Source organism: Clinocottus analis, unplaced genomic scaffold (genome assembly GCF_023055335.1).
Source record: "Clinocottus analis isolate CAN_PGR_092001 unplaced genomic scaffold, fCliAna1.0.p SCAF_20, whole genome shotgun sequence".
Classification (NCBI taxonomy): Eukaryota; Metazoa; Chordata; class Actinopteri; order Perciformes; family Cottidae; genus Clinocottus; species Clinocottus analis.
The window spans coordinates 15,849,404-15,876,237 of NW_027175932.1; the positions used below are offsets into that span (position 1 = coordinate 15,849,404).

At 47.6% G+C, this 26,834-nt stretch overlaps 1 protein-coding gene across 3 annotated transcripts in view; it reads left to right on the forward strand.

The window, feature by feature from the left end:
- The window catches only part of lmo3 (LIM domain only 3), a 45,897-nt gene that overhangs the window by 11,578 nt on the left and 7,485 nt on the right, over window positions 1-26,834 (forward strand). For all 3 annotated transcript variants that reach the window (XM_068586757.1, XM_068586756.1, XM_068586758.1), the window contains exon 3: window positions 22,582-22,707. In XM_068586757.1, the coding sequence (XP_068442858.1) occupies window positions 22,582-22,707 (126 nt within the window). The remainder of the gene's footprint in view (window positions 1-22,581; window positions 22,708-26,834) is intronic.

Here is a 26,834-nt window from a genome sequence, read left to right on the forward strand (position 1 = left end):
TTCACATTGAAGCGAACCATGACATCATCTTGTGTGTGTGTGCGCGCGCGCATGCCTGCACGTACGCGTGTGAGTGTGTGTGTGCGTGCGTGCTTGCGAGCACGCGTGCGTGCGTGCACGTGTGTGTGCGTGCACGTGTGTGTGTGTGCGTGGCGTCTGTGGCTCAGAGGGAGAGCGGCTCGTCATCGGCAGTTTGATCCGAGTCGGCATGTTGAAGGCCGGGGGCAAGATACCCAAAATACACAAAACATTTACTGTGGGTGTGAGTGTGTGTGCGAGTGTGTGTGCGAGTGTGTGTGCGAGTGTGTGTTCGTGTGAGTGTGTGTGTAGTTGATGAGCGGGGCTGCTCTGCGTGGACCTGTGGAGGTGCTGGATGCTTAAATGTGGAGGCGTAACCTCTCGAGCTGACCTCTCACAGGACCCGGGACAGAGAGCGAGGCTGTTGGATTGATCAAACAAACACAGGACTTTCACCCAGCAGTCCTCTGTCCCGTCCTCACAAACCTATTCCACCCTCATTTGTTTATTTGTAGCCTGAGGTCACGACCTCGCCACGCAGCGTCCTGTGAGGACGGAGAGCGTCGTATTGAACAGAACCTGATCGAGCTGAGCCTGTGCATCGTTATGTTGCTGACATGGATCAACTCTGAGCAGATGAAAGAGGAACCGACCGGCGCTGTGTGTTGCTAACAGGCTAACGTAGCTTCACTGACAATGATGGACACATCACTCAGTAGCGTTCTGTTATGAAAAATAAAAACTCCCATTATGGACAGAGACGAAGCACCAAAGAGCAGTCAGTGTCAGACTGAATAATAGAGCGGTAATTACATGTCCCTTCAGCAGGAACACCGGCTGGAGATACGGCTCAGTTCTGCCCAGATTACACACACACACACACACACACACACACACACACACATTCCTCAGAGCAGCGATAGCTCCCTCATTGTTGCGGCCGCTCCACAACCGCTGGAGGCCCGCGGGTTCAGAACAGCCACGCGGCGCCGCAGTCCTACCGCAGGAGTAATGTTCCTGTAGGAGGAAGCAGCAGCCAGGGAGCAGCCGGTCCCTCTGCAGGGGTCCTCAGCTGCTTCTCGAGACCAGGATCCTCCCTACACCTCAGCACTGTGGAGCCGTTAGAAGCAGCTATTCAAACCATTGTTGTGGAATATTATTGTGTGGTTTGTGTGGTTTCTCCTGCACATTGGATCTCACATGAAGTTCCCCGTTCACTGAAGGCACCACAGACCGACCCTGAAGGGGTCCATCCTCTTTCATATCCGGCCTCAAAGGAGAAGCAGCCTTCTGTTGGTTTTCTTCTTCTTCATCTTCTGCTTTTGGAACCACTTGAGCACTCGAGGGGGAGAATTTGCTGGAATGTGGCGTTCACTCGGGACTATTGAACCCGCCGCCGCCGCTTGTTGTGACAATAGAGCACTCGGCAGGCAGGAAGAGCCTCTCAGTGGGCTTAAAGGTGGAGAATGAGCCACTCGCTCTGTCAGACACTTTACCTTCTTCCATCATCTTCTCACACACACACACACACACACACACACACACACACACACACAACGTGTGCCTCTCCATCTCCCTCTTAAGTCTCGACCCTCTCGGCCTTCTTTGAAGTCGCTAATCAGGCTCTCCATCCCTTTAGAGGGCCGTGATGATTACCTGAGTCTAATGGCATACAAGGGGAGACTTTAGTTTGATGTCTTTGTGTGCTTCTCGTTTAGGCTTCCTATAGCTCTCAGTGCCCCCCCCCCCCCCCCCATCTGCAGCAGCGAGCGGCCTCAGCGCTACAAGGTGAACTATTCCCCGGCACGTGTTATTATTAATAACTGCCAGAGAGAAGGGTCACCCAAGACAACTCTTTGAAAAGAACTGCGGGCGAGCCAAGTAGGCCGCAGCTGGGCTGTAACACCCCCCCCCCCCAACACCCCCCCCCCCCCACCACGAGGAGACGCGCTGCTTACAGCCAGAATAATGCATGGTGACAAATGAAGATGTCACCGCCTGGCGCTTTTAGGCATACCATCACTACGGAGCTGAAGGTATTAGAACATGAAGAGGTCGGCTATAACTTTATATAGTGTCTACTCTCTCTCTCTCTCTCTCTCTCTCTCTCTCTCTCTCTCTCTCTCTCTCTCTCTCTCTGCGTTGTCGTTAAACTTGCGATGGCGGCATTCATTAAAATGCCATGTGAGGACAGGGAGGAGGGGCATCAGTGGTGGGGTCTTCATTACGACCTCAGCGTGGTCTAACTAGACGTTATGTGGAACTGGTCAAAGCAGGACAGAGTGTCCAGCTGAAGCGGTCCGACCGGTCCAGCTGAAGCCCACCTGTTCCTGCTTCCTTTAGATTTCTGCTTCGCTCGGTTGGCATGCATCACAGATTCAGCCTCCACGTCCTCCACACATCCTTCTATCTGCCGAATGAAATTGCTTTTAGCGGGGTCAAGGGTCACAGAGTGGTCCATGTTATGATTTGATGTGATCTGTTCCGAGGAATAGCATCATGCTTATTCTACCTCGTGCAGCTTCCTATTGTCATGTTTCGGCGTAAAGACCTTACATTGTTGGGCAGAGCTGAGACGTGGTGGGTCGAGAGAGAGAGAGAGAGAGAGAGAGAGAGAGAGAGAGAGAGAGAGAGAGAGAGAGAGGGAGAGGGAGAGGGACAGAGAGAGAGAGAGAGAGAGAGAGAGAGAGAGAGAGAGAGAGGGAGAGGGACAGAGAGAGAGAGAGAGAGAGAGAGAGAGAGAGAGAGAGAGACATTGAAAGAAGTTGTATTTAATCATAAACAAGCTGCTGCGGTGCTACCGCTGCTGCTCTGCTTCGATGTATCTTATCTCCATCGAAGCAGAGCAGCTTTATTCACACGCATGCTGTAAAACGTTGCAGCGAATGGGACCCATAGGCAGCAGCTCATAGGTCATTGAAAGCAGCGGCATTACAGGAGACAGAAACCAGATAACGCTTCCTTATCCTCACTGTTAGATAAATTCAAACTCATTTTGTTTGTCGACCACATGTCGCCATCTTTTTGTGCGTGCTGTTAGCTGCTCGACCTGTCCTGCAGATGTTTCCAAAGCATACCAAAGGAGAGGATTGAGGTCTTCAGGGTGAAACTGTGCAGTAACGACAGTATCCAAACATGGAAAAGTAACACTAACAAAGTCTCACTATTAGAGAATGCATGGGACTGTTGAATGGATTCAGTGTCCTATGTGAGAATGCTGTCAGCGTAGCATCAACCTGATGGACTGTTACAAAGAAGCACCTTGGAAGCTGTTTGGGAAAGGACTCTTCCAAAAGAGAAACGTTTGGCAGGTGTTGGGATCCAGCATCTGTCAGTCAAATTATAGTTTTGGACAGAAACGATTTACTTGAAGCCTGACAGACATTACTGGAGGTAGAGACCATCACAAGGTCCACTCTACATGACCATGACAAGGTCCACTCTACATGACCATCACACAGTTCACTCTACATGACCATGACAAGGTCCACTCTACATGACCATCACAAGGTCCACTCTACATGACCATGACAAGGTCCACTCTACATGACCATCACACAGTTCACTCTACATGACCATCACAAGGTCCACTCTACATGACCATCACAAGGTCCACTCTACATGACCATCACAAGGTCCACTCTACATGACCATCACACAGTTCACTCTACATGACCATCACAAGGTCCACTCTACATGACCATCACAAGGTCCACTCTACATGACCATCACAAGGTCCACTCTACATGACCATCACACAGTTCACTCTACATGACCATCACAAGGTCCACTCTACATGACCATCACAAGGTCCACTCTACATGACCATCACAAGGTTCACTCTACATGACCATCACAAGGTCCACTCTACATGACCATCACACAGTTCACTCTACATGACCATGACAAGGTCCACTCTACATGACCATCACAAGGTCCACTCTACATGACCATGACAAGGTCCACTCTACATGACCATCACACAGTTCACTCTACATGACCATCACACAGTCCACTCTACATGACCATCACAAGGTCCACTCTACATGACCATCACACAGTTCACTCTACATGACCATGACAAGGTCCACTCTACATGACCATCACAAGGTCCACTCTACATGACCATGACAAGGTCCACTCTACATGACCATCACACAGTTCACTCTACATGACCATCACACAGTCCACTCTACATGACCATCACAAGGTCCACTCTACATGACCATCACAAGGTTGACTCTACATGACCATGACAAGGTCCACTCTACATGACCATGACACAGTTCACTCTACATGACCATGACAAGGTCCACTCTACATGACCATCACACAGTCCACTCTACATGACCATCACAAGGTCCACTCTACATGACCATGACAAGGTCCACTCTACATGACCATCACAAGGTCCACTCTACATGACCATCACACAGTCCACTCTACATGACCATGACAAGGTCTACTCTACATGACCATCACACAGTCCACTCTACATGACCATCACAAGGTCCACTCTACATGACCATGACAAGGTCCACTCTACATGACCATCACAAGGTCCACTCTACATGACCATGACACAGTTCACTCTACATGACCATGACAAGGTCCACTCTACATGACCATCACACAGTCCACTCTACATGACCATCACAAGGTCCACTCTACATGACCATGACAAGGTCCACTCTACATGACCATCACAAGGTCCACTCTACATGACCATGACAAGGTCCACTCTACATGACCATCACAAGGTTCACTCTACATAACCATGACAAGGTTCACTCTACATGACCATGACAAGGTCCACTCTACATGACCATCACAAGGTCCACTCTACATGACCATGACAAGGTCCACTCTACATGACCATCACACAGTCCACTCTACATGACCATCACAAGGTCCACTCTACATGACCATCACAAGGTCCACTCTACATGACCATCACAAGGTCCACTCTACATGACCATCACACAGTTCACTCTACATGACCATCACAAGGTCCACTCTACATGACCATCACACAGTTCACTCTACATGACCATCACAAGGTCCACTCTACATGACCATCACAAGGTTCACTCTACATGACCATCACAAGGTTCACTCTACATGACCATCACACAGTTCACTCTACATGACATCACAAGGTCCACTCTACATGACCATCACAAGGTCCACTCTACATGACCATCACACAGTTCACTCTACATGACCATGACAAGGTCCACTCTACATGACCATGACAAGGTCCACTCTACATGACCATCACAAGGTTCACTCTACATGACATCACATGTGACCATCAATGTAATGGTCACATTGTTGGTGGAGTTATGTGATAACTTCTTATGTCTGTAGCGTATATACATGCAGTGCAGTTTTATTCAGTTAAAACTGAAAAACTAATATAGAGCCACATGATATAAATGAAATGTGACTTAAAGCTTTGACAAGAAACTGTAATTTCTTGTGGATAATGGCGGCCCCTGTGGAGAGACGAGGTAGTGTTTCTGAACGTCAGAGTCCTTTCAGAAAGCCCTGCAGGTTCTGGGAGTCCTGCTTCTGGTTCTCCTGTTAGATGGAAAAAGACCCGCTTACAAGAAGAGGTGCTTTTAGTTGGAGAGTCTCGGGTTAGGGGTCACTGAGCCACATAATATTGCAAATGCTATTATGTTTTATTGTCATTCAAGAAATCACTTTTGCGCTCACATTTTAAACATAATGTTTTATACTGAGTCCTAGGTGTTTCGTCACTGGTGACACACTTTGACTCCTACAGAGGTTTAGGGCATCTGGATGAACTGTTGGTCTTCCTCAGCCAGCAGATTAATTTTCTGTGATGTCACTATCAAATCCTGTTGCCCGACATCTTTACTTTGTGTAGAAGCAGAGGAAGTAGTCCCCCTGTCCTCGGTGGTGCCATCAGGCTCGTGGCACTTCTTCAGAGTTACTACGAGCCTTCTATCCTCAGTGTGGCAGCTCATGTCAGCTGTATGTGCCTCCCCCCCACCCCGGATCCTATTCTGTGGACGGGTCCTCCCGTACGGCCCTGATGCTCAGCCTGGGCTCTGGTTCATCAGGGGTTCAGGCTTATCTAATTCACTGTCCCAAACACATCAACCAGGGTAATGAAAAATTCATTGAGTCAGTTACTTTGCGCAATTGAACACATCCATCATCTCCCGGCGCTTTGTAATATTGTTAATCATGTGACCGTCCCCGTCGCCCCCCCCCTCTCCTCCGCCCCGACCGGGCGGGCCTCTTTGTAATGAATATTGACTCGTATTGCGTTAAATCCATTGGAGCAAATCAAGCCTTTAAAGCGTCTGAAAGCCGCCGCGCCCCTCTGTGGTCACGGGGCGCCCGAGTGGCAGCGCTCGAGCTTTTCATTTCATTTTCCAACAGTGTACGAGTCCACGTTGCTAACTCCGTTACCTGCTGACTGGACTCGGGTTGAATTGAACTTCCCTCCGCGGTGGATCTCTCGCTTCCTCCCGACTATTTGATATCCTCCCTCCTTCCAGATTAACCTCGATGGCCCTAATAAATGGTCCGTATTGACATCAAAGGGATGGGAAGACGACACTATGCCTGATGGGAAAGGGAACGCCCGGCTCCCCTTCTCACCGAACAGTAATTGTGTCCTCTCCGAAATTATGCTCTTCTTTGTCTTTTTAATTAAACTCAAGAGCAGTTTGGAGGCTATTTGACCTTTGCTGGCCCTCTTTATGGGGAGGCCGCAGGTCATTTCCATGCATATATTAAAGGCTCGCCCTCCTCCTGCTTCCTCTGAGGCAATGATCCACCAGGCTTTGCAGATTAAGGAAAGGCTCGGGTCTGGAGTATTGCTCGTTTTTTAATCTGCTATGTGGGACGTTCTCTGATAGAGAAGAAGCAGAAATGCTGAAGACTTTAGTTAAAATGGTGAAGGGGGAGTACGTTCTAAGTGATTGTGTTCTGTCTGTGTCCGCGGTGAAGCTCCTTAACCCGGACCTTTCACTCATTTTCCTCTTAGGTTGCTTTAAAAGAAACTCACACACACACACATACACACACACACACGCACGCACGCACGCACGCACGCACGCACGCACGCACGCACACACACACACACACACACACACAAGGAGTTAGTTTTGCTGCAAGTGAATTTAGAATTCGAATGAAAAAAAAAGAAAATATATTAAACAAATAGAAATATGTCAATATACAAATACACAAATTAGGGTTGTCACAATATCAAAATTATGACTTTGATACGATACCTTCCATTAATATCACGATACCGATACTTATGATAGGATACGAGAATTGGACATACCATAAATACGATACTGGTATATTTATCTATAATAGTAATAAATAAAACATCTTCATGGTTCCATTTTTGACCAGCTTGTTTCTGCCCATCTTTTTGAAGACTTGACAAATGGCATGAATATTAATATTATCATACAGCAAGATATTACTGAAAACTACATGATGGTACATGGTATGAGCAATTGTAAATAATAATACTTCATACTGCTACTACTACTACTACTACTACTACTACTACTACTACTACTAATAATAATAATAATAATAATAATAATAATAATTTTACAGATGTGTGTTTGAGTTGAAAAAAAACCTAAAGCTATCATATGGGTACATTAAATATTGACATATAATTAAAGGGTAATTTCTCTCCTTTATTGAAAAGGCACTTATTAATAATCTTGAACTCATTAGCTCAAGATGCACCCTCAGGCTCCAGCAGCATGTCACCATGTTGCATCAGTTGTGTTTCATTTGGGACACTTTTGTGTGCGTTCTGACCTCATGATCATAGATGCTTGTAGTCAAACTGGGCTCATGCTCCTCGTGGCTGCATGTGGGTGAGCTCGGGGTTTTTCATGTTCATAATCACATTTTCTTACCTGTCGTTCGTTAAACTCTTTCAAAAGTTCGGGCTGTCTGCTTGAAAGGGGCTTGGTCTTTTTTTGCTACAAGCAGAGGACGGTCGGCAAGAGCTGCTGAGCTCCGGCCATGTCTCCCCGTCACTGATGGGAGCGCTGCTGCTGCTGCTGCTGCTGCTGCTGCTGCTGCTGCTGCTGCTGCTGCCGCCGCCGCCGCTGCTGCTGCTGCCGCCGCCGCCGCTGCTGCTGCTGCTGCTGCTGCTGCTGCGTCGTGTGAGACGGAGCCTTAAGCCCCGCCCCCCTGAGCTTCGTCTCCATGCTCTCTCTGCATGCAGCATGAGAGAGAGAGAGAGAGAGAGAGACAGAGAGAGAGAGAGAGAGAGAGAGAGAGAGAGAGAGACAGAGAGAGAGAGAGAGAGAGAGAGAGAGAGAGAGAGAGAGAGAGAGAGAGAGACAGAGAGAGAGAGAGAGAGAGAGAGAGACAGAGAGAGAGAGAGAGAGAGAGAGAGAGAGAGGAGCAGTTTTAAGGAAACGCTCTTTTCAGAAAGTACCGATACTTCAAATATGCAAAATCGTATCGTTTTTAACGTACGGGTAGCGCGGTACTTTTGTAGTATCGGTATACTGTGCAACATTAACACAGATAACCAAGGGGGACGGGGTCTAGTCTCACATCTAGTCTCACATCGACATAATACGGATCCATTTCACCTCAGCTCGGCCTCAGCCCGGCCTCAGCTCGGCCTCAGCCCGGCCTCAGCCCGGCCTCAGCCCGGCCTCAGCTCGGCCTCAGCCCGGCCTCAGCCCGGCCTCAGCCCGGCCTCAGCTCGGCCTCAGCCCGGCCTCAGCCCGGCCTCAGCCCGGCCTCAACTCGGCCTCAGCTCGGCCTCAGCCCGGCCTCAGCCCGGCCTCAGCTCGGCCTCAGCTCGGCCTCAGCCCGGCCTCAGCCCGGCCTCAGCCCGGCCTCAGCCCGGCCTCAGCCCGGCCTCAGCTCGGCCCCGCGCCTCGTCTAGAACACTGGCTGCAACACTGATGGCCAGCTCTCGTCTGCAGGCATGTGAGAGGCTGATAACAGCGTTGCTGTCGACACGGCGATATGCAGCAGCCGCCTCGCCCCACAGGCTTTTGGCATGGGCTTTGTTTTGTTTCGGTGGCTCTGTGTTTGGGAATCTTCCACTGCTCTCATCCTGTATATCACGCTCTCACAGTGGAACCTGCCTGAAAGAGGAGACAAACCTTCTCCCAAGTGAACCGGGTCTCCTCTCCGTGTTCAACTATTGATGCTGAAACGCTGCGAGTGACAAAAGCAGATGTGTTGTGGCGGCGGGATCAGACGCCGCCATGCATGAATAATGGAGCAGGCGAGGGTCTGGCTTTGGGCCCGCCCACAAAAGAGGGGGGTGAGGAGAGAGAGCACCAAACACTCCCCCATAGTGTGACCTGTGCATGTGTAGGGCTGAGAGCTGATCCCAGACCACCAGGGCGCCGGTCTGGTGGTCTGGGATCAGCTGAGGTTGCAGGTTCAGAAAGGCAATTCTTGACATTTATTTGTGGATTAAAGGACAAGTCCTGGTCAAATAAAACTCCAAGATTCCTTACGGTGGTGGTGGATGCCAAAGCAACACCATCCAGAGAAACTACATCATTAGATAATTGATTTCTGAGGAGTTCTAGTAAAATAACTTTGGTCTTATCAGAGTTCAGCAGCAGGAAGTTACAGGTCATCCAGATCTTTATGTCTCTAAGACACGCCTGAAGTTTAGCAACCTGGTGGATTTCATCTGGCTTGATCGACAGGTATAGTTGAGTATCATCAGCATAGCAGTGAATGTTTATTGAATGTTTTCTAATAATATTCCCTAAGGGCAGCATATATAAGGTAAATAAAATTGGTCCAAGTACAGAACCTTGAGGAACCCCATAACGGACGGCAGTGGTCATTGAGGCTTCATTATTTACATCAACTGACTCACCAATCAACTGGTCTTGTCTCTGTAATAAAATGTCATGATCAACGGTGTCAAATGCAGCACTAAGGTCTAACAGGACAAGTCCAGAGACAAGTCCCCTATCTCATGCAACTAAAAGGTCATTAGTAAAGGTCACTAATGCCGTCTCTGTGCTACGGTGCTTTCTAAATCCTGACTGAAACTCCTCAAATAAACTGTTGTGAAGTAGAAAGTCACATAAGTAGTTTGTGACTACCTTCTCCAGTATCTTAGAGAGAAAGGGAAGGTTAGAAATAGGTCTGTAGTTAGCCAACAGCTCTAAATGGAGGGTGGGCTTCTTCAGGAGAGCTTTAATTACAGCCACTTTGAAAGACTGTGGGACATAACCCGTTATTAAACACACATTCATAATATCTAATAGAGGAGAGCCCCATGGCTCTGCCCCGTGATGGTCTGCTGCTGGACTCTGATGGTCTGCTGCTGGACTCTGATGGTCTGCTGCTGAACTCTGATGGTCTCTCTCTACTGGACTCTGATGGTCTGCTGCTGGACTCTGATGGTCTGCTGCTGGACTCTGATGGTCTCTCTCTACTGGACTCTGATGGTCTGCTGCTGGACTCTGATGGTCTGCTGCTGGACTCTGATGGTCTCTCTCTACTGGACTCTGATGGTCTGCTGCTGGACTTCTATCATTCCCAGACCAGCAGCATCATGATTGATGAGATGATGGAAAAGAGAACAATACTCAACGTTAAATGTAATGGAGTGTTTTCACATTGTCTGCTCGTGTGTGTGTGTGTGTGTGTGTGTGTGTGTGTGTGTGTGTGTGTGTGTGTGTGTACGTGGTGGGCTTCAGCCAGGCCTTCTGTGCCACCCCTCGGTTAATGAGGCCTTTATGGAGATGAAGCGGGGGGAGAGACTGGAGCTGGCTGCAGCTGTTAGAACCGTGAGTGGTGGAGGGGAGGAGGGTGTGTGTGTGTGTGTGTGTGTGTGTGTGTGTGTGTAGGGGGGGCAGCACTGTGGAAAACAGGATTTCAAAATGCTGATTGGTCGGTGTCAGCCCCACTTAAGGCGTTATTTGGATGGTGTAGGCAGAGCTGTGAGGCTGCGCTGAACCCCTGAGCGACTTCTCAATTAGTGGGCGGCCTAGCGGAACTGCCAGACACACTGTTGTGCGCCCCCTCCACCTCCGCCACCATCCACCAACCCCGATCCAAGCCGCCTCCTCCTCAGGCCGCACGCCACCCGGATCTCTGCAGCTGGTCAAGTCCTTCTGTGCCGACGATGGAATCCTTTTGAAAAGCATCCTTTTTTTTGGAAAAGAACTGGCTTTCACGGTGCAAAAGCTTTCGCGAGCATAATATGCTTTTGATGTTGCGGTCTCCTCCTTATAGCCACAGACTGAGATGCTTTGTGATGCGTCCAGCCTGGATCTGTGTGATAACACGCGAGGAGGGAGGGGGCGCTCTGCGTAGACTCCGGCCGAGCCGGTTCGCTGTGAGCTCGTTGTAAAATGAGATGTAAATGCAACAATTTTAGCAGCCTGAGTTATTCATGAGGAAGCCAGAAGAAGGAGCTGAATGCTAATGCTACACGCTGCTTCGCCCTCGGCCCGGGGCGCGGCAACAAACAAGTCACTCAGCGAAGGAATTAACAACTTCATTTAGTGACCTGACGGCTATCGCTGCCGCTGCTTCAGGCTGAACCAGGGTGCGACTGGAAAAGCTCCTGAAGGCATCATCCGGGATGCTCGACCAAACCGAGACTCTGGGAAATGAAAAGAAATCTGTCCGGCCAAATCCATACTAAGACTCATTATTAAGAGGACATTCAATCTATAATTGGTTTTGGAGGTATGAAAGAATCGATGTGCTCTTGTCTATGTGATGTGTATCTGAGGACCAGCAGCGGCTGCACAGGGGCATCGATTGCCCCGCCCACCAGTTCTCCATACCTTTTAATCTGCCAGATGCTAAAGAGGCAATCAGAGCGATCTGCAGCCGCGCTGTCAGAGCATGTGTCCATGTGTCAGTCTGCTGATTTCCACCGCCACCTCGCTGCATTAAGGCGCTGAACCACGGGGGGCCGCGGCGGCCCTGATGAGCTGCAGCCGACTGCAGCTCATCACACACCAACAAGCACCACTCTGCTTCATGTCCTCTGCCATGACGGTCATGTGACCCAGATGTGCAGATGCATTGTCCGACTTACCAAGAACGAATATGAACCTGGAGTTAAAATAGCAATTGCATTCATGACGTGGCGTAAACATTGTACATCAGTATTTGAGGGCTATTATTGGTAACAAATAATAATACAGAACTGTATATGGATTTGTTTTCAAAACCTTATTGAAAATAAGTAATGGCAAAAGGTCCTGAAAGATCATAACACATAAACCATATTGCTGACATTGGGATGTATTGTAAGACCAACGGGTTATCAGATACATCCTGAAGATTGATGTTTCAGCTCTGATGTTTCATGTTATTTTAATAATATGAATAAATACATGAATACTAATACAACATATTTTGCAATCTGCGACTCTTCGTTACCGCAGTGTGTAAATGTGTGATGAGCGCAACCTTCACAGTAAACAAAGTTGTTACTTTAATCTCAAAGAATCGCCAATAGCAAATTTATGGCTAAATAATCTCAGAAAATATTTTTGCTTGTATAAAAAAAAACAAAAAATCTCTGGATATTACCCCTTCCCTTCACTCCATAACGTCATAACTTCATAACTCCCTCACACGATGCAACAGCACTGACCACTGAAGGTCATGGAGAACATGTGAAAAACAAACAAAGAGATGCCAAGGTCAAAGAAAAGTCAAAGCTGTCCCAGACTGTCATACAGGTGTGTTACAGAGGTCCACAGGTCAGCTGGTCTCATACAGGTGTGTTACAGAGGTCCACATGTCAGCTGGTCTCATAGAGGTGTGTTACAGAGGTCTACAGGTCAGCTGGTCTCATACAGGTGTGTTACAGAGGTCTACAGGTCAGCTGGTCTCATACAGGTGTGTTACAGAGGTCCACATGTCAGCTGGTCTCATACAGGTGTGTTACAGAGGTCCACATGTCAGCTGGTCTCATAGAGGTGTGTTACAGAGGTCCACATGTCAGCTGGTCTCATAGAGGTGTGTTACAGAGGTCTACAGGTCAGCTGGTCTCATAGAGGTGTGTTACAGAGGTCTACAGGTCAGCTGGTCTCATAGAGGTGTGTTACAGAGGTCTACAGGTCAGCTGGTCTCATAGAGGTGTGTTACAGAGGTCTACAGGTCAGCTGGTCTCATACAGGTGTGTTACAGAGGTCTACAGGTCAGCTGGTCTCATACAGGTGTGTTACAGAGGTCCACAGGTCAGCTGGTCTCATAGAGGTGTGTTACAGAGGTCCACATGTCAGCTGGTCTCATAGAGGTGTGTTACAGAGGTCTACAAGTCAGCTGGTCTCATAGAGGTGTGTTACAGAGGTCCACAGGTCAGCTGGTCTCATAGAGGTGTGTTACAGAGGTCCACATGTCAGCTGGTCTCATAGAGGTGTGTTACAGAGGTCCACAGGTCAGCTGGTCTCATACAGGTGTGTTACAGAGGTCTACAGGTCAGCTGGTCTCATAGAGGTGTGTTACAGAGGTCTACAGGTCAGCTGGTCTCATACAGGTGTGTTACAGAGGTCTACAGGTCAGCTGGTCTCATAGAGGTGTGTTACAGAGGTCTACAGGTCAGCTGGTCTCATAGAGGTGTGTTACAGAGGTCTACAGGTCAGCTGGTCTCATAGAGGTGTGTTACAGAGGTCTACAGGTCAGCTGGTCTCATAGAGGTGTGTTACAGAGGTCTACAGGTCAGCTGGTCTCATACAGGTGTGTTACAGAGGTCCACATGTCAGCTGGTCTCATAGAGGTGTGTTACAGAGGTCCACATGTCAGCTGGTCTCATAGAGGTGTGTTACAGAGGTCTACAGGTCAGCTGGTCTCATAGAGGTGTGTTACAGAGGTCTACAGGTCAGCTGGTCTCATAGAGGTGTGTTACAGAGGTCTACAGGTCAGCTGGTCTCATAGAGGTGTGTTACAGAGGTCTACATGTCAGCTGGTCTCATACAGGTGTGTTACAGAGGTCCACATGTCAGCTGGTCTCATAGAGGTGTGTTACAGAGGTCCACATGTCAGCTGGTCCACAAGGCCTCTGTGTGGTACCCAGATGGACCCACTCATAGAGCCGGGGCTTTCGATGCTCACTATATTAGATTAGTTTTAGATTTTAGAACTTTTGGAAGAAAAAACATGTATTGCGAGTATTATTCAATGAATAAGACTGAGCCACATCACTACCACTGGCTAAATGTAGATGACCATGTGACCATCTGCAGCCTTCAGGGGACATTGGCAGACACTGCACAGTGAGACACAACTGAATAGAACAGGAAAATGCATAATTATCCATCATAATGTATTTCCGTTTGTCAGAATGCATTTAGATTAGAAAACGATGACTTGATGAGAGGAACAGAAACGTGGTCAGCAGCAGTTCTCAGTGATTAATGCCAGACGTCGGATGTTTGGGTCTTGATGAGTGTCTATCTGAGGATGTGACCTTTTGATGACCCCGTCACTGCGTTTTCTGAATTCATATACATTAAACAATTCCAGGAGGAATTTATACAACAATTGAGAGACAAACAACTACAATGATCGTCCTTCTGCCGTGAAAAGCATCGCAACCAATGTCATCACATTTAAGTCTAAGTTTATATGATTATATATAAATACAAGAAATAGGATTTCAGTCATATCCTTTTTCCAGTTGCCATCTGAAATCTTTTACCTCGTTACAATCTGATATCTGTGTTGCTTAACAGTGAAAAACTGGAAATGAATTCATAGCATGTGGAACTGCTCGTGCTCTTAAGAAGAAGAGATGTTGAACGTTCCACTAATCAGCCCGAAGGACAGAATAAACAACGGCTTTGTCCAACAACGCTGTCGGGACAAAGTGTTGACCTTTCTGGATGGCAGATTGTTGTCTCTGATGCGCAGCAGATAGGATAATAAGGAAATGTAATAAATATGAAGAAGATATCGCTGCTGACAGCTTGCAACTGTTGTCTTGGAGGCAGCGGTGTAAGTATTCATAATATTGCTCTCCATGTCAGTGTTTCAGCAGTGTGTCACTCAGCAGCGTTCACCTGACGGGCCCCCTGCTGCTGCAGCTTCGGGGTTGTTTCGCTGCACATGCTTTCCTTTTCTGTCAAAGATACTTTTGAAAAAAAGTAATTGAACCGCTGTGGACCAGACAAATGGATTTGACCATCACAAGCTACAAACCCAGAGCAGGAAGTGGCCTCCTTTTGGTGTGTTTCTAAATTCTCGATCATTTGTCTTATTTTTCCGTCCCTTAAAGGTTCAAATAGCAGATAATATTACACAAATGCGTGTGTGTGTGTGTGTGTGTGTGTGTGTGTGTGTGTGTGTACCTTTTTTAATGAAATGGCGTGTAGATGTTAAAAGCTCTGAAAGCACCCTATAATTGTTATGTTGTGCTTTAGAAAGCTTGGCTGCCATTAACCTCCCAACACCACACTCACTTCACAATTCACATGTCTAGCAATTACCTCTGCAGTAATGCTCGGGCTCGCATGCGTGTGTTCTGAAGTTCCTGTAATTAAATTGGGCTTTTCACGTGTAATCTGAAAATGCTAAAGGGTCAAACTGGGCGCCGGTAATCACAAGCGATTGAGCCTGAAGGAGGGTCCCAGATACTGGAGAGTCTGGTTTCCTTCCAGCACCTAATTGTCCCAAAGAGAGGGGTCAGGTTTCCTCAAGGGGAGGTCAAGAGGAGGGCCTTTGTTTTGTTTTTCTAAAAGAAGGAATGTTGTTTGATGAGGGGGGATCTTCAGTGACAATACCATTTAGCCTTCATCTGAAAGATATGAAGCAAAGCTCTCAGAGGGGGCTCATCTCCAACATCCAGATGAAGCAGCTCCAGCATTTATAAATAGCTAAAAGCCACTCCAGCTGATGAACGCAGCTAACTAATAGCAAACTGTTTTTACATGACCTTTACTGAAACCTCACACCGCACAAATGTAATTAGTGGCACATTGCTCCAGTTGAGTCCTGAAAGGTTCACAATGTTTCAAGCCTGTCTTCGAGCCCTAAGTGTAGAGGATCTAGTGGTAGGGTTGCAGATTGTACCAACAGAAATCCTCTTTGCTTCCTCGTTCCTTTCCAAGACTGCAGTAAGAAAGCTGTGGTAGCGGCGTGGTATCAGGGCAGTGAGTCCTCTAGCAGCAATCAGACTGGTATTTTGCTTTGTACTGAAAGGCTTCGGTTCAGTCGCCTGGACACGTCATTTGTTGGACCTTCCCCTCCAGTTGAGATTAGCTAAATTGGCTGTGAAGAGCAATGACTCATGGGAGCGTGCGTGTTTGGTGCAGATAATTGCAGGGCTGCTGTGCCGCCGCCTGGCACCCAGTTTGGGATTGCAGGTGGGTTGGCGCAGGGACTGCCAATCCAACTGCACATCTGGCCCCTGCGGGGCTCCAAATCTTTCATTACACCCTCTTCAAAATGGACCCAAACACAGCGCTGCCAACAAGCTGTGCTGGAGCCTGTTCCTGCTACTTAGTTTGAAGCATGCTTTTCCCTCTTTGTTTAAAGAGTTGTTTCTTGTTTGGTGGCAGTGCAGAGATTAGAGATCATCTTTTAAAGGCAGGGGAGGTTTATTTGGTAATGTGAGGACAGTAACTGAGGACAGGACTGCCACCAGTAGTTTATTTCTTCTTCTTAGCGTTTCACAGAAGCGTGGATGGGTGGAATTTGGAATGACAAGTGTTTTTCGACCTTTTCGAGGAGTTTCCTACAGGAGCTAATTAGGTAGCGCTCTGCAGCTGCTCTTCAGGCCGACAGTTCAGGGGAATGTTCCTCTGTATGGTCGGCAGTCTCTCAGAAAGCAGGCCATAATTCATCATTAGGATATCAGAGTCCAGGTGCAGATGAAAACTGATAGAGCCGGCAGCCAGGCAAGTCGGGGCACTCAAGGAGGAAAATCTTATCCCAGGGACAATTCCCAGGTCATGCCCGTGGTAATTGAAATAATTTTGCCCCCAGAGTTGTTTAATCATTGACAATCACACGTGCGAGGGAAGACCAAATTGAGGAATGCACCAGTGTGATTATATCTGCCACCCTTAACTGTCTCCCCTCAGATCAGGCCCTCAGATATCTGCAGACCCACCTTTCTGTTTCTAGATTTTCAGGAGATGAAGCATTGATGTCAACTGCTTCATGCCTCTCTTGTCCCTTGTTTATGGACGGATTCCAAACACTAGCTTCACTGTGGTTACATTACAAGTGAGGGGCTCCAGCCAGGGTGGATCATCAAATGGACGTAGCACGGTCCCATTATGAAGGCCTGTGTTGAGATGCAACGAGTCATTTGTCTGTTATTAACCCTGAGCCTGTGATTATGCAGATTGCCATAGATTTTCCCTGGTTGCCTGGAAGTAAGATCCAGGGGTTGTTCTGCGCGTGGCAGGCGGACGAGGGAACGGCCGTGCATTACTGAACTTGCCACATTCATCATGTTGACTGATGGCACAGGTAGTCGGTCCCCGGGTCCCGGTGGTTAATGTAGTGGGTAATTAACTGTCATTTGCCTAGTAATAGGCCGATGATCAATGGTTTGTGAGGAAACAAATTCTAATCCGGCAGCTGATGAATGCATGCCGAGGCTGGAGCAATTGAAGTGGTGGGAGGGATGGAAAAGGTGGGGGCTGAGGGAGGATGGAGTGTATGTGTGTGTGTGTGTGTGTGTGTGTGTGTGTGTGTGTGTGTGTGTGTGTGTGTGTGTGTGTGAGAGTGGGGGGAGTCAGAAAAGGCATCGCCAGAATTTCAAACGGCGAATGGTGCGACTCGTGCAATCAGCCCCCCCCCCCCCCCCACCGGCTCTCAAAAAGGGATTAACCCCGCCAAAATAATTGCCCTCGATGGTACAAGAATACCGTCAGGTGAATGATGGAGGAGTTGATTGATCATCTGGACCAAAGTTGGTTCAGAAGGCAGCGTTCAACAACTGGGTCGGTTCATCCAAATCCCACAAAAGCATATTTTCTCTCTTTCGTCTAGTTTTGGTTTGGTTTGTTCAGGTTTTCAGACATCTCTCGATCTCAGTTGATCAAATGTATGTTACATGCTCAAAGCAACGTCTCTCCTCAGAAACCTATCGTATGCGCCTTCAACTTGTAAAATGTCATAATGTCCTAATTCCATTGAGCTCTCCAAATAGTTTTCCTCCATTTCTCCTCAGGGGTCTCTTCATTGTGTTTCACCGTTTGATTTGTCGATTGGGGCTTTTTTATTTCATCACCATGTTGATGGTTGATTGCTCTTCTGCAATCTATAATAATTTTCCCACTTGAGGAATGGAACCACGTACTACTTAATGGCATAGCGGTTGCAGATGGAAATAGGTCTTCCTTTGACATATTCTTCAGCAGATTTCCTCAAAGTTCTATTAAACTTTGCGATACATTTGGATGGAAACCTGACTATGGTCGCTCCGCACGGATTAATCCACAACACATTCATTGGGACTAGTTCTTCAATTCAAAATATGTAATCACTTTACCATCCGACAGCATGCCTTCATGCAGTATCTGTGGCTCCATGTATATTTTGCAGCATTATGCATTTTACTCCCTAGACCCCAGTAATTGGGCGGCCATTGTATTTGGGATTAAGCTTGAAGAAGCATTGGCATGACACCACTCCCGCATACTCCACAATGGGCCCGCCCATTGCACACTCAGATTGGGTTTTGGGGTCCACTGGGCTAAAGCCTTGTGGAATAATTTAATTGGTGTCTGTTTTTCTCTCATCAAATAGGTACCACTGAGCCGTACCAGGCTGTAATGCATAGTGAATGCCTTTTGACTGAAACAAGGTATTGGGCATCGACTGCCTCGATTCTCTTTCAAATTCAGATTTGAGCAAAGCATACATTTTTATTTCATGTTGTATCCTGAACCTCTTTAAATATACATGGTGTCTTGTCAGCCATGGATATAAAGTGTATGTCAAGCCCGCTACATATGTTATTCTGTTTTCTTTCTCTCTTTTTTTAAGCAGACACAGTTATAAGCCCTTCAGATATGGCAGACAGCTCTCCTGTTGTAAGCCTCAGAGAGATGCATTCGAAATGTATATATTTATTACCAACTATAATATTATAATCCATTGCTGAAGGCTCTGGCGTCCCAGGCACGAAGCCTCTAAACCGTCATCCTCTGATTGTGTTGGAGTCTGGGCTTTTGAATTCATTGCAACCAAACCACGCTTAATTTGCCTCCTCCCTTGAGAGCCATTAGCGTCTGTGGCATCAAACTGGCGGAGCGGCAAAAGACGAGTGGCAGGTACGCTCCATCCATCTTCCCTCCCCACAGGGCGAGCCGGGGCTTCCAGTGCGCTGCCGGTTTGAGGAGTGCTTGCCACACAAGAGCCCAGCGAGCCGGCTGGCTCCGTGCTGGCGCTGCCACAGATACAGTTTGGTTAAATCTCTGAAGACGGTATCAGCCGCTTCACTTCAGGCACTAAAAATGATTGAAGATTTGAGTGAATGTAATGCATGTATGTATTGTTCCCATAAGGCGGTGTTTAATCATTTACAGTATTGGTGAGTAGCGCAAGAAGGTAGAGAATAAATTATGCAGCAAAAACAAAAGTGGATGAGAAGCAGCCAGAAGTTTAGATGTTGGGTTTGGGAACCCGGGGGGCTTTGGATGTTTTTATTTATTCATTTATATTCAATTTTATCTTATTGAGGGGGTCTTTTAGATTGATTCCATTTCCTTAATAAGAAAAATCAATGTGTCAATTGGCTGAAAAATGTTCTCAGCTATAGAATTTAATTTTTTCATTGTCCAATAACCTCAACTTGAATGTTGGTGTCCACTCTGGAGGCAAGAGTATTGCCTAATGCAACGACCTCCGTAGGATACGACCTCTGTAAGATACTACCTATGAAGAATACTACTTCTGTAGGATACTACCTCTGTAAGATACTACCTATGAAGGATACTACCTCTGTAGAATACTACCTCTGTAAGATACTACCTATGAAGGATACTACTTCTGTAGGATACTACCTCTGTAAGATACTACCTATGAAGGATACTACCTCTGTAGAATACTACCTCTGTAAGATACTACCTATGAAGGATACTACTTCTGTAGGATACTACCTCTATCGGACACTATGTCTGTAGGACATTACCTCTGTAGGATACTACCTATGCAGGAAATGCAGTTGGACTGATCTATCCATCCATCCATCCATCCATCATCCATCCATCCATCCATCCATCTATCTATCTATCTATCCATCTATCCATCCATCCATCTATCCATCCATCCATCCATCCATCCATCCATCTATCCATCTATCCATCCATCTATCTATCTATCTATCCATCTATCTATCTACCTACCTATCTGTAGCTCATGAGACAAGTGTTTGTCCTGTAACCATAAGGTATCTGTTGGATCCCTGGTCTCCCTAGTCCCCATGTGGAAGTGTCCCTGAACAAGACCCTGAACCCCCGGTTGCTCCCGGGCGCTTCACAGGTCAGCCCACTGCTCCGTAATCACTAAGGATGGGTCAAATGCAGAGAATGCATTTCCTCACCGAGGGACTAATAAGGGATTATTCCTGTCCACCATGTATCTCAGCAACACACAAACACTGGATATTCCCAGATAAAAGGATCTGCAGCCAGTATTTCTGAGAGCAAAGTAGTGTGACGGTCCTTTTCAGCCACCACCTTAAGTTTGCAAGAGATGAGACAAAAGCGAGGACAGACACGGCGAACAGTGAAACAGGACTGTTTTGATTCAAGCTGGCAGGCAAAAAGCTTAAAACATCCCTTTTTTACACAAATACCTTCCATCATTTATAATACAGAGCCTTGAGTGCATGCTATCTGAAAATGACTCAGATTACTGGAAGACAAGGACACTGAGAGGCGGCCGCATTGAGACTCTTTGAGTCGTACGCTGCCGTACAAAGTGCTGCTGTTTTGCTCAAACACTCTGGCTCATTATCTTGGACTAAATCTATCATTTCTTCTTCTTTTTTAAAGTTTTTTTTAGATCAATTACTCAGCTTTGTTAGTAGAGAAACAGATGAAATATCTATTTCATGTGAAGGCCTTCCGGCAATGCACATTTGTGCAGAAAGGAGAAAGGACAAGAGATACCACAAATGTATCTAAATTTAGATTGCTCAAAGGAAAAGGCATAATTCTTTTAATTAAGTCAGCACTAATCCATGCAATTGGCCCTCTTTGTTTTCTCCCACCTCCCATGTTACGAGAGATATCCTTCATTGTCTCAAGGTGTGTTGACAGTGGCTCTTAATTCTGTAGATATTCATGAGGGCACAATCTATCTGCTTCCTTTGCCTCAGGGAAACATACTTTCTGAAGGTTAATAAACAACCCTGCATATCCCGAGCCCTGAGATCATTTATCAGATTGCGATCTCTTACAGACTGTGAGAGTGGCATGCCGTTTTATCATTTTAACAACGACGGCTAAAAGTGCCTGAAGAAGTCTGCCTAATAGGTTATTTTGTTATATGATTTCGTTATCAGATTTTCTTTCCCTTGCTAGTCTGGTCTAGGTCGCTGTGTAGTAACAGCCCTGAATCCCTAATGAATACTCACATTAATGTCCCCGGAGCAGCAGCAGAAATAATAGGGTCCTCCCTGGGCAGCAGGGCGAGCCGGGCCCATCTATCCTCCAGCAGGAGCTGCTCTCTGCTGGGTCCAACCTGTTTTGGTGCCGGATTCAGACCCTCTCTGTCTCAGCAGCTCATGTTGTGTGTTTACCGCCATCTCCTTGACAGCTGTCACTCCGCTCGTCAGAGGCGGCGGGAAGCAGCACAAGCTGTCGGGCTCTTGTGATTCTGTTCCCAGCGTTTCTGCTGCTAATGGGATGCAATACACAGCGAGGGGCGGAGTCTAGAGCACACATGGTGGACTGGTTTTGTCCATTGGGACAATGGTGTTTAACTGTTGATCCCCAGAAGATTTATGAAAAGTGGAATCTCATGTCTTTGGTTTTGTTTTGTTGTCTTTTTGTCTCCAGACTTATGAAAACACTGCTGGCCTCTTTGCATGACACTTGGTGGAAGGGCCCGTTACAAAGAGCCCGTTGCATTGTTCAGCACACTTTACTTTTCACTGTATTTCACATTGTGAGATAGAACATACGGCCTTGGAGGAAGTCTGCTCTCTTCGCTGCCCTTCTACTTTTCAATGGTTTTAATTTAAACCAATGGACTGACAAATCACATGACAGCGTTTATTTCAAGCTTTTTCGCGGAGCATGAAAAAGCTGATAGCTGATCGCAGCGCACCCGCAAAACAACGTTCTGCAGCATCCCTGGCAGCCCGCCGCTAACATAAAGTGTGTATCCACCCCATGATGTTTATCTGACTGCAAAGGAGTCAAGGCCCGTGCTGCCTCCTTTAAACAGGCTTCATCAAAATACAGCCAGTAGTTTGTCCATGAAGCAAAGAAACCAGACCGGTGAATATGAAATTAAGAAGCCAAACAAAGTCACCTCCCAGACTTCCTGCTGTGTGCTGAGGTTTTGGGGGAATGACTAACATCCTGTCTTCTTGGTGTCTTTGTGCTACAGGTTGTTTGGCGTCACGGGGAACTGCGCCGCCTGCAGCAAGCTCATCCCAGCCTTCGAGATGGTCATGAGGGCCAAAGAGAACGTCTACCACCTGGACTGCTTCGCGTGCCAGCTCTGCAATCAGAGGTGAGTGATTGGACCGCAGGCCTGCTCCCCGTACCTGCGTCTGGGCCGCCGGCCGGTCAGGGAAGAGAGTCTGCAGCTGCTGAAAGTTTAAAAAAAGATCCCACATTGTAGATTCATCACTCTAACCAGTGGCCGAGAAGACAACCTGGGCCTTGGGGACACCTGCTGGAGCTGCAGCAGTGATTACATCCTCCACTGCTGCTGAGCGCTGTCCGCCTGGAGCGACAAGTGCACTTACATGTCCATACATATGCTCCACATCAGTCTTCATTACTGGGCTCCTCCTGCATCCTGTAGACAGGAAGTGGCCACAGATGTTCGGACACAGCGGCAGAGATGGAGGCAGTAATAAAAGCCAGCGTTACTTACTGAACCTCTCTGATAACGTACAATGGCTTTAATATGTCCATTGTTATAATTTATTACAACCCAATACAACAGCCCTAAAAGATGTCCCACCTTGTCCCATAATATTCAGTATCTGAGTTCATAGTTATTGGTTGTGTGTCTGTCCCTGACACCCGACACCCTGTCTGGCGTAGCTGGAGCGCATCGGTGCAGCATCGGGCCACCGATGTCTGAGGAGTCGGAGAAGGAGAAAACAAATGAGGAAGTGCTGCTAGTAGATGTGCATGTGAACAGTGAAATGATTGGTTGGTGGAATAACACACTGCTTTTCCCCTTAAATGATTCTACACGCCACAAACTCTGCTGAGCGCCTTGTGCGTCTCAGCCGCTGTGAAGCATTCCTCTGCATCCTTCAGCAGCATTGTGCAAACAGGAGCGCCTCAAAGAATTCAGGCTGCCGCGTTTCACTGATGGAACGCTGATGGAAAATCTTCTCGGAGCTAATGAACAAACCAGAATGTTCTCAAAGGCTCTTTGAAGGTTACGCATCCACAACACAAATGGAAAAGCTCGGGGAGGTCAGGAAGGGTCCTGTGTCTCTCTCCTCTGGTCCCAAACATGGCTCTGTTGCAGACGGATAGAAACACACACACACACACACACACACACACACACACACACACGAGCCAGACACCTTGCGCTCGCGAAAGGGAGAGCACCGCGTTACGCACAATTAGCAGCGGGTTATTGTCTTGCCGGCTGCACCAGACAGCCTCTCCTAATGGAAGAAGTCAGCTAATCTTCATCAGGACCAGGCCGGCAGCTCTGCTCCCACACGTTACAACACATTACAGCGCCAGCAAATCCTTCTTTTTACATTAGGCCAGTTGATGAACTGTTGAATAAAATCGACGTCAGTGTGTTTCACACGGTCCGCTCAGACGCCCGTCACGGTTTCACCGGCCCGGCCAAGATTTATGGCGTGGCAGCGGCTTTAATTGAAGCTGTTCCTCAGCTCTGACTTTTTATTTTCCATTTTGTTTCTCTAGATTGGGGGACAAACAGAGAAATTCAAGCTAAACCCCGTTCCTCTGTCCTGGAGTGCTCTCTGTCATGTCCATCATTGTGGTGTGAGCTGCAGAGCGTCAGAGACGTCTTCTGAGAGGAGCCAAGAAACTGAGGAGTTTGCTCAAAGCACCTGAAAATACAATTGATAAAAATCAACAGAAACCGTGAGCCGGTTACTCAGGATGATCCACAGAGCTTTGTGCTTCTTTCTATCAAACGACACCACCATCTTTCTTTTGGTTTGGGTTCAATTAAATATGCGAGTGGCGTCCCAGATGAACCTCGTTGACCTCTCGTTCCTGCGGCCTCGTGTCTGACCCGACCAGCAGCAGCGTGTGTGGCTGCTGCTGGTCGGGTGATGTCATGGAATATCTTGAATCACAGCCTACCATGTTTTATAGCTCATGCTGGAGGAGAGCAGCCGGCTCGCTGTATGACCTCAGAACAAGTGTTCACCAAAAACATGTCAGATTAATATTCATATTTTGAGGCCAGTGCCATCTACTTCCATCGGTATGGAGAGAAGGCGACGTCTCTAATCACACAGGACGCGACTTTTCAAAGCGGAGCCGCTAAAAAAACGCCTCGACAAAAACGCGCTGGTCAGTTTCTAAAAAAATGCGGCGGGCGGCCGAGTGTGACAGTGATGAGCTGCACGCTTAAACGTTTAGAATATTTTAACTTTTAAACGCGCAAAAAAAAAAAGGCTAGAAAAACGCGTTTAAAAAGCGCGCATGAAAGGCGGCGTACCACAGGGAGTCAACAGGGAGTCAATGGTTTTGCTAGCGACAGGTTTTTTAGAGTCGCGTCTGGTGCGATCGGCTCCTAAGCCGGCATCTCAAGCCCTCTTCACCTCAGACCAAAGCAATCCAGAATGATGAATAGCGCGACAGATGAGAGGAGCAATGTGTCTTTGGGGAAACTTCCCCTTTAATGCGATGACCGCAACATCACTAACTAAGTCTAACATGAGCGAGTCTCTCAACATTTATATCCAGATAAACAGAATGACCTTTTACAAATGTTCCCAGCCTCAGCCTGAGATCTATCAGGAGATCTCACTTAAGATTTCCTGAATAGTTTCTCAGCGTCTCGTTGCCTGGAAATGGGCTTCTGGTCTTTGTCTGGCGTGCCGATCTGCCGCCTGGTTCATCCACACCCGCTCCGTCCCCTCTGGTTTCCCAGCCTCAAACAAACATGAAAGCCGCCCCCCCCGCCCGGCCCTTCAATGAAGCAATCTGATCCATCTCACAAATGGCCCAGAGATTTCTCTGTGGAACATCATCAGAAAATGTGAAATCTGATAAACAGAGCAGGCGATCCCGAGGTCAGCCGGGGTCACGCGTGTAATTATCCGTCGCTCCTGCAGGTCAGCCGTGTTGCTGTTTGAAGGCTGGGTCGCTACAATTAAGTGGGAACATGCACCCCCTCCACACACACACACACACACACACACACACACACAACTACTCACTCTTGCATCTGTCCATGCTGTGGCTTTGTAGGTGGACCCCAACTGGATCCCACAGTGATTATTCAGATTTCATCACAGGCTCCCTGCAGGACTCCACTGGTCCTCCCTAAGCTATCAGGGGCCTTGCTTAAGTTGAAGGCTAGTTTGTGCCAGACAGGCAGACCTGAGCGTGAACACGATCATGACCCGCAACCGCTTCCTTCTTCTTTGTCATCACTGCCATCAAATTGGCAGCAATCTTTTGCTTCCAATGAAAGAAGCATTGAGAGCAGAACCTGCTTCAGAATAAGATAAATGGAAAAGCCTCACCAGTTATCTTACTGGTTTATCTGCCAAAGAGCAAAAGTCCATCCCCACCCCCGACCCCTCTCTTCGGTCTGTATCCCGCTGAGGGAGTGAATAGCTCCTGTCCCTGGTCTATCAGTGAAAATATAGGATCCTCCATTGGCTCTGATTGCTCATGTCTGCACCCGATGTGGCCTTACTCGGGTAAACTGAACATAAATCTAGCGGCGTGACCTTCCCAGAAGCCAGACCAGTTATTTTTCCTACCTGAGCTGGTGGAATTGAAGCACCACCGTGGTTTGGGAGCCAAAAGGACAGGGGGGCTGGTTCTGAAAGGAGAAGGGTCTGTTGGCGAGGGTGGGAGTGTTGGGAATAAGGACAGAGATATGAGACTCCATCCAGCAAGCAGTTAGCCACAGATCAGCCCTGGGGGACAGCTAATCGATGGGGCTGTCGTCCAGCCTCATCATCTAGCCAGCACTGGCCCAATTTCCCCCTGATGAGCTGGAGGCCACAGTCTAGGGAGGCTGAAGGAAGGTTAGAGTAGAGGGGAGCGGGATGGGTGACAGTGCAGGGGAAGGTCACTGCTGATAAGGGAGGATGCTCCACACTGGAGCCCTGCAAGGAGAGACTGACACCAATTGGGTTCAGCACAGCTAAGCTCAGCCACTGGTGCCGTGTATGTCACGAGTTAGGCTTGTTAGACAGCGACCTAATAGCCATTAAGGGACACAGTTGTCACTTTGTGTATGATTGGTGTTGAGAACTCAGAGCCTGAGCAGCCAGCCTACTAGAGAACACAATTTCCCCGCCTAATCCGGCACAATTTCAAGTAAAAATGACACATTTCTTTACAAATAAATGTCAGTTTCACTCAGCTCATGGAGACGATAGAAAAGGGCCTCAACCATTAATCAGTACAGATACTTTGAGCTTTTTGAAAAAACTGTGT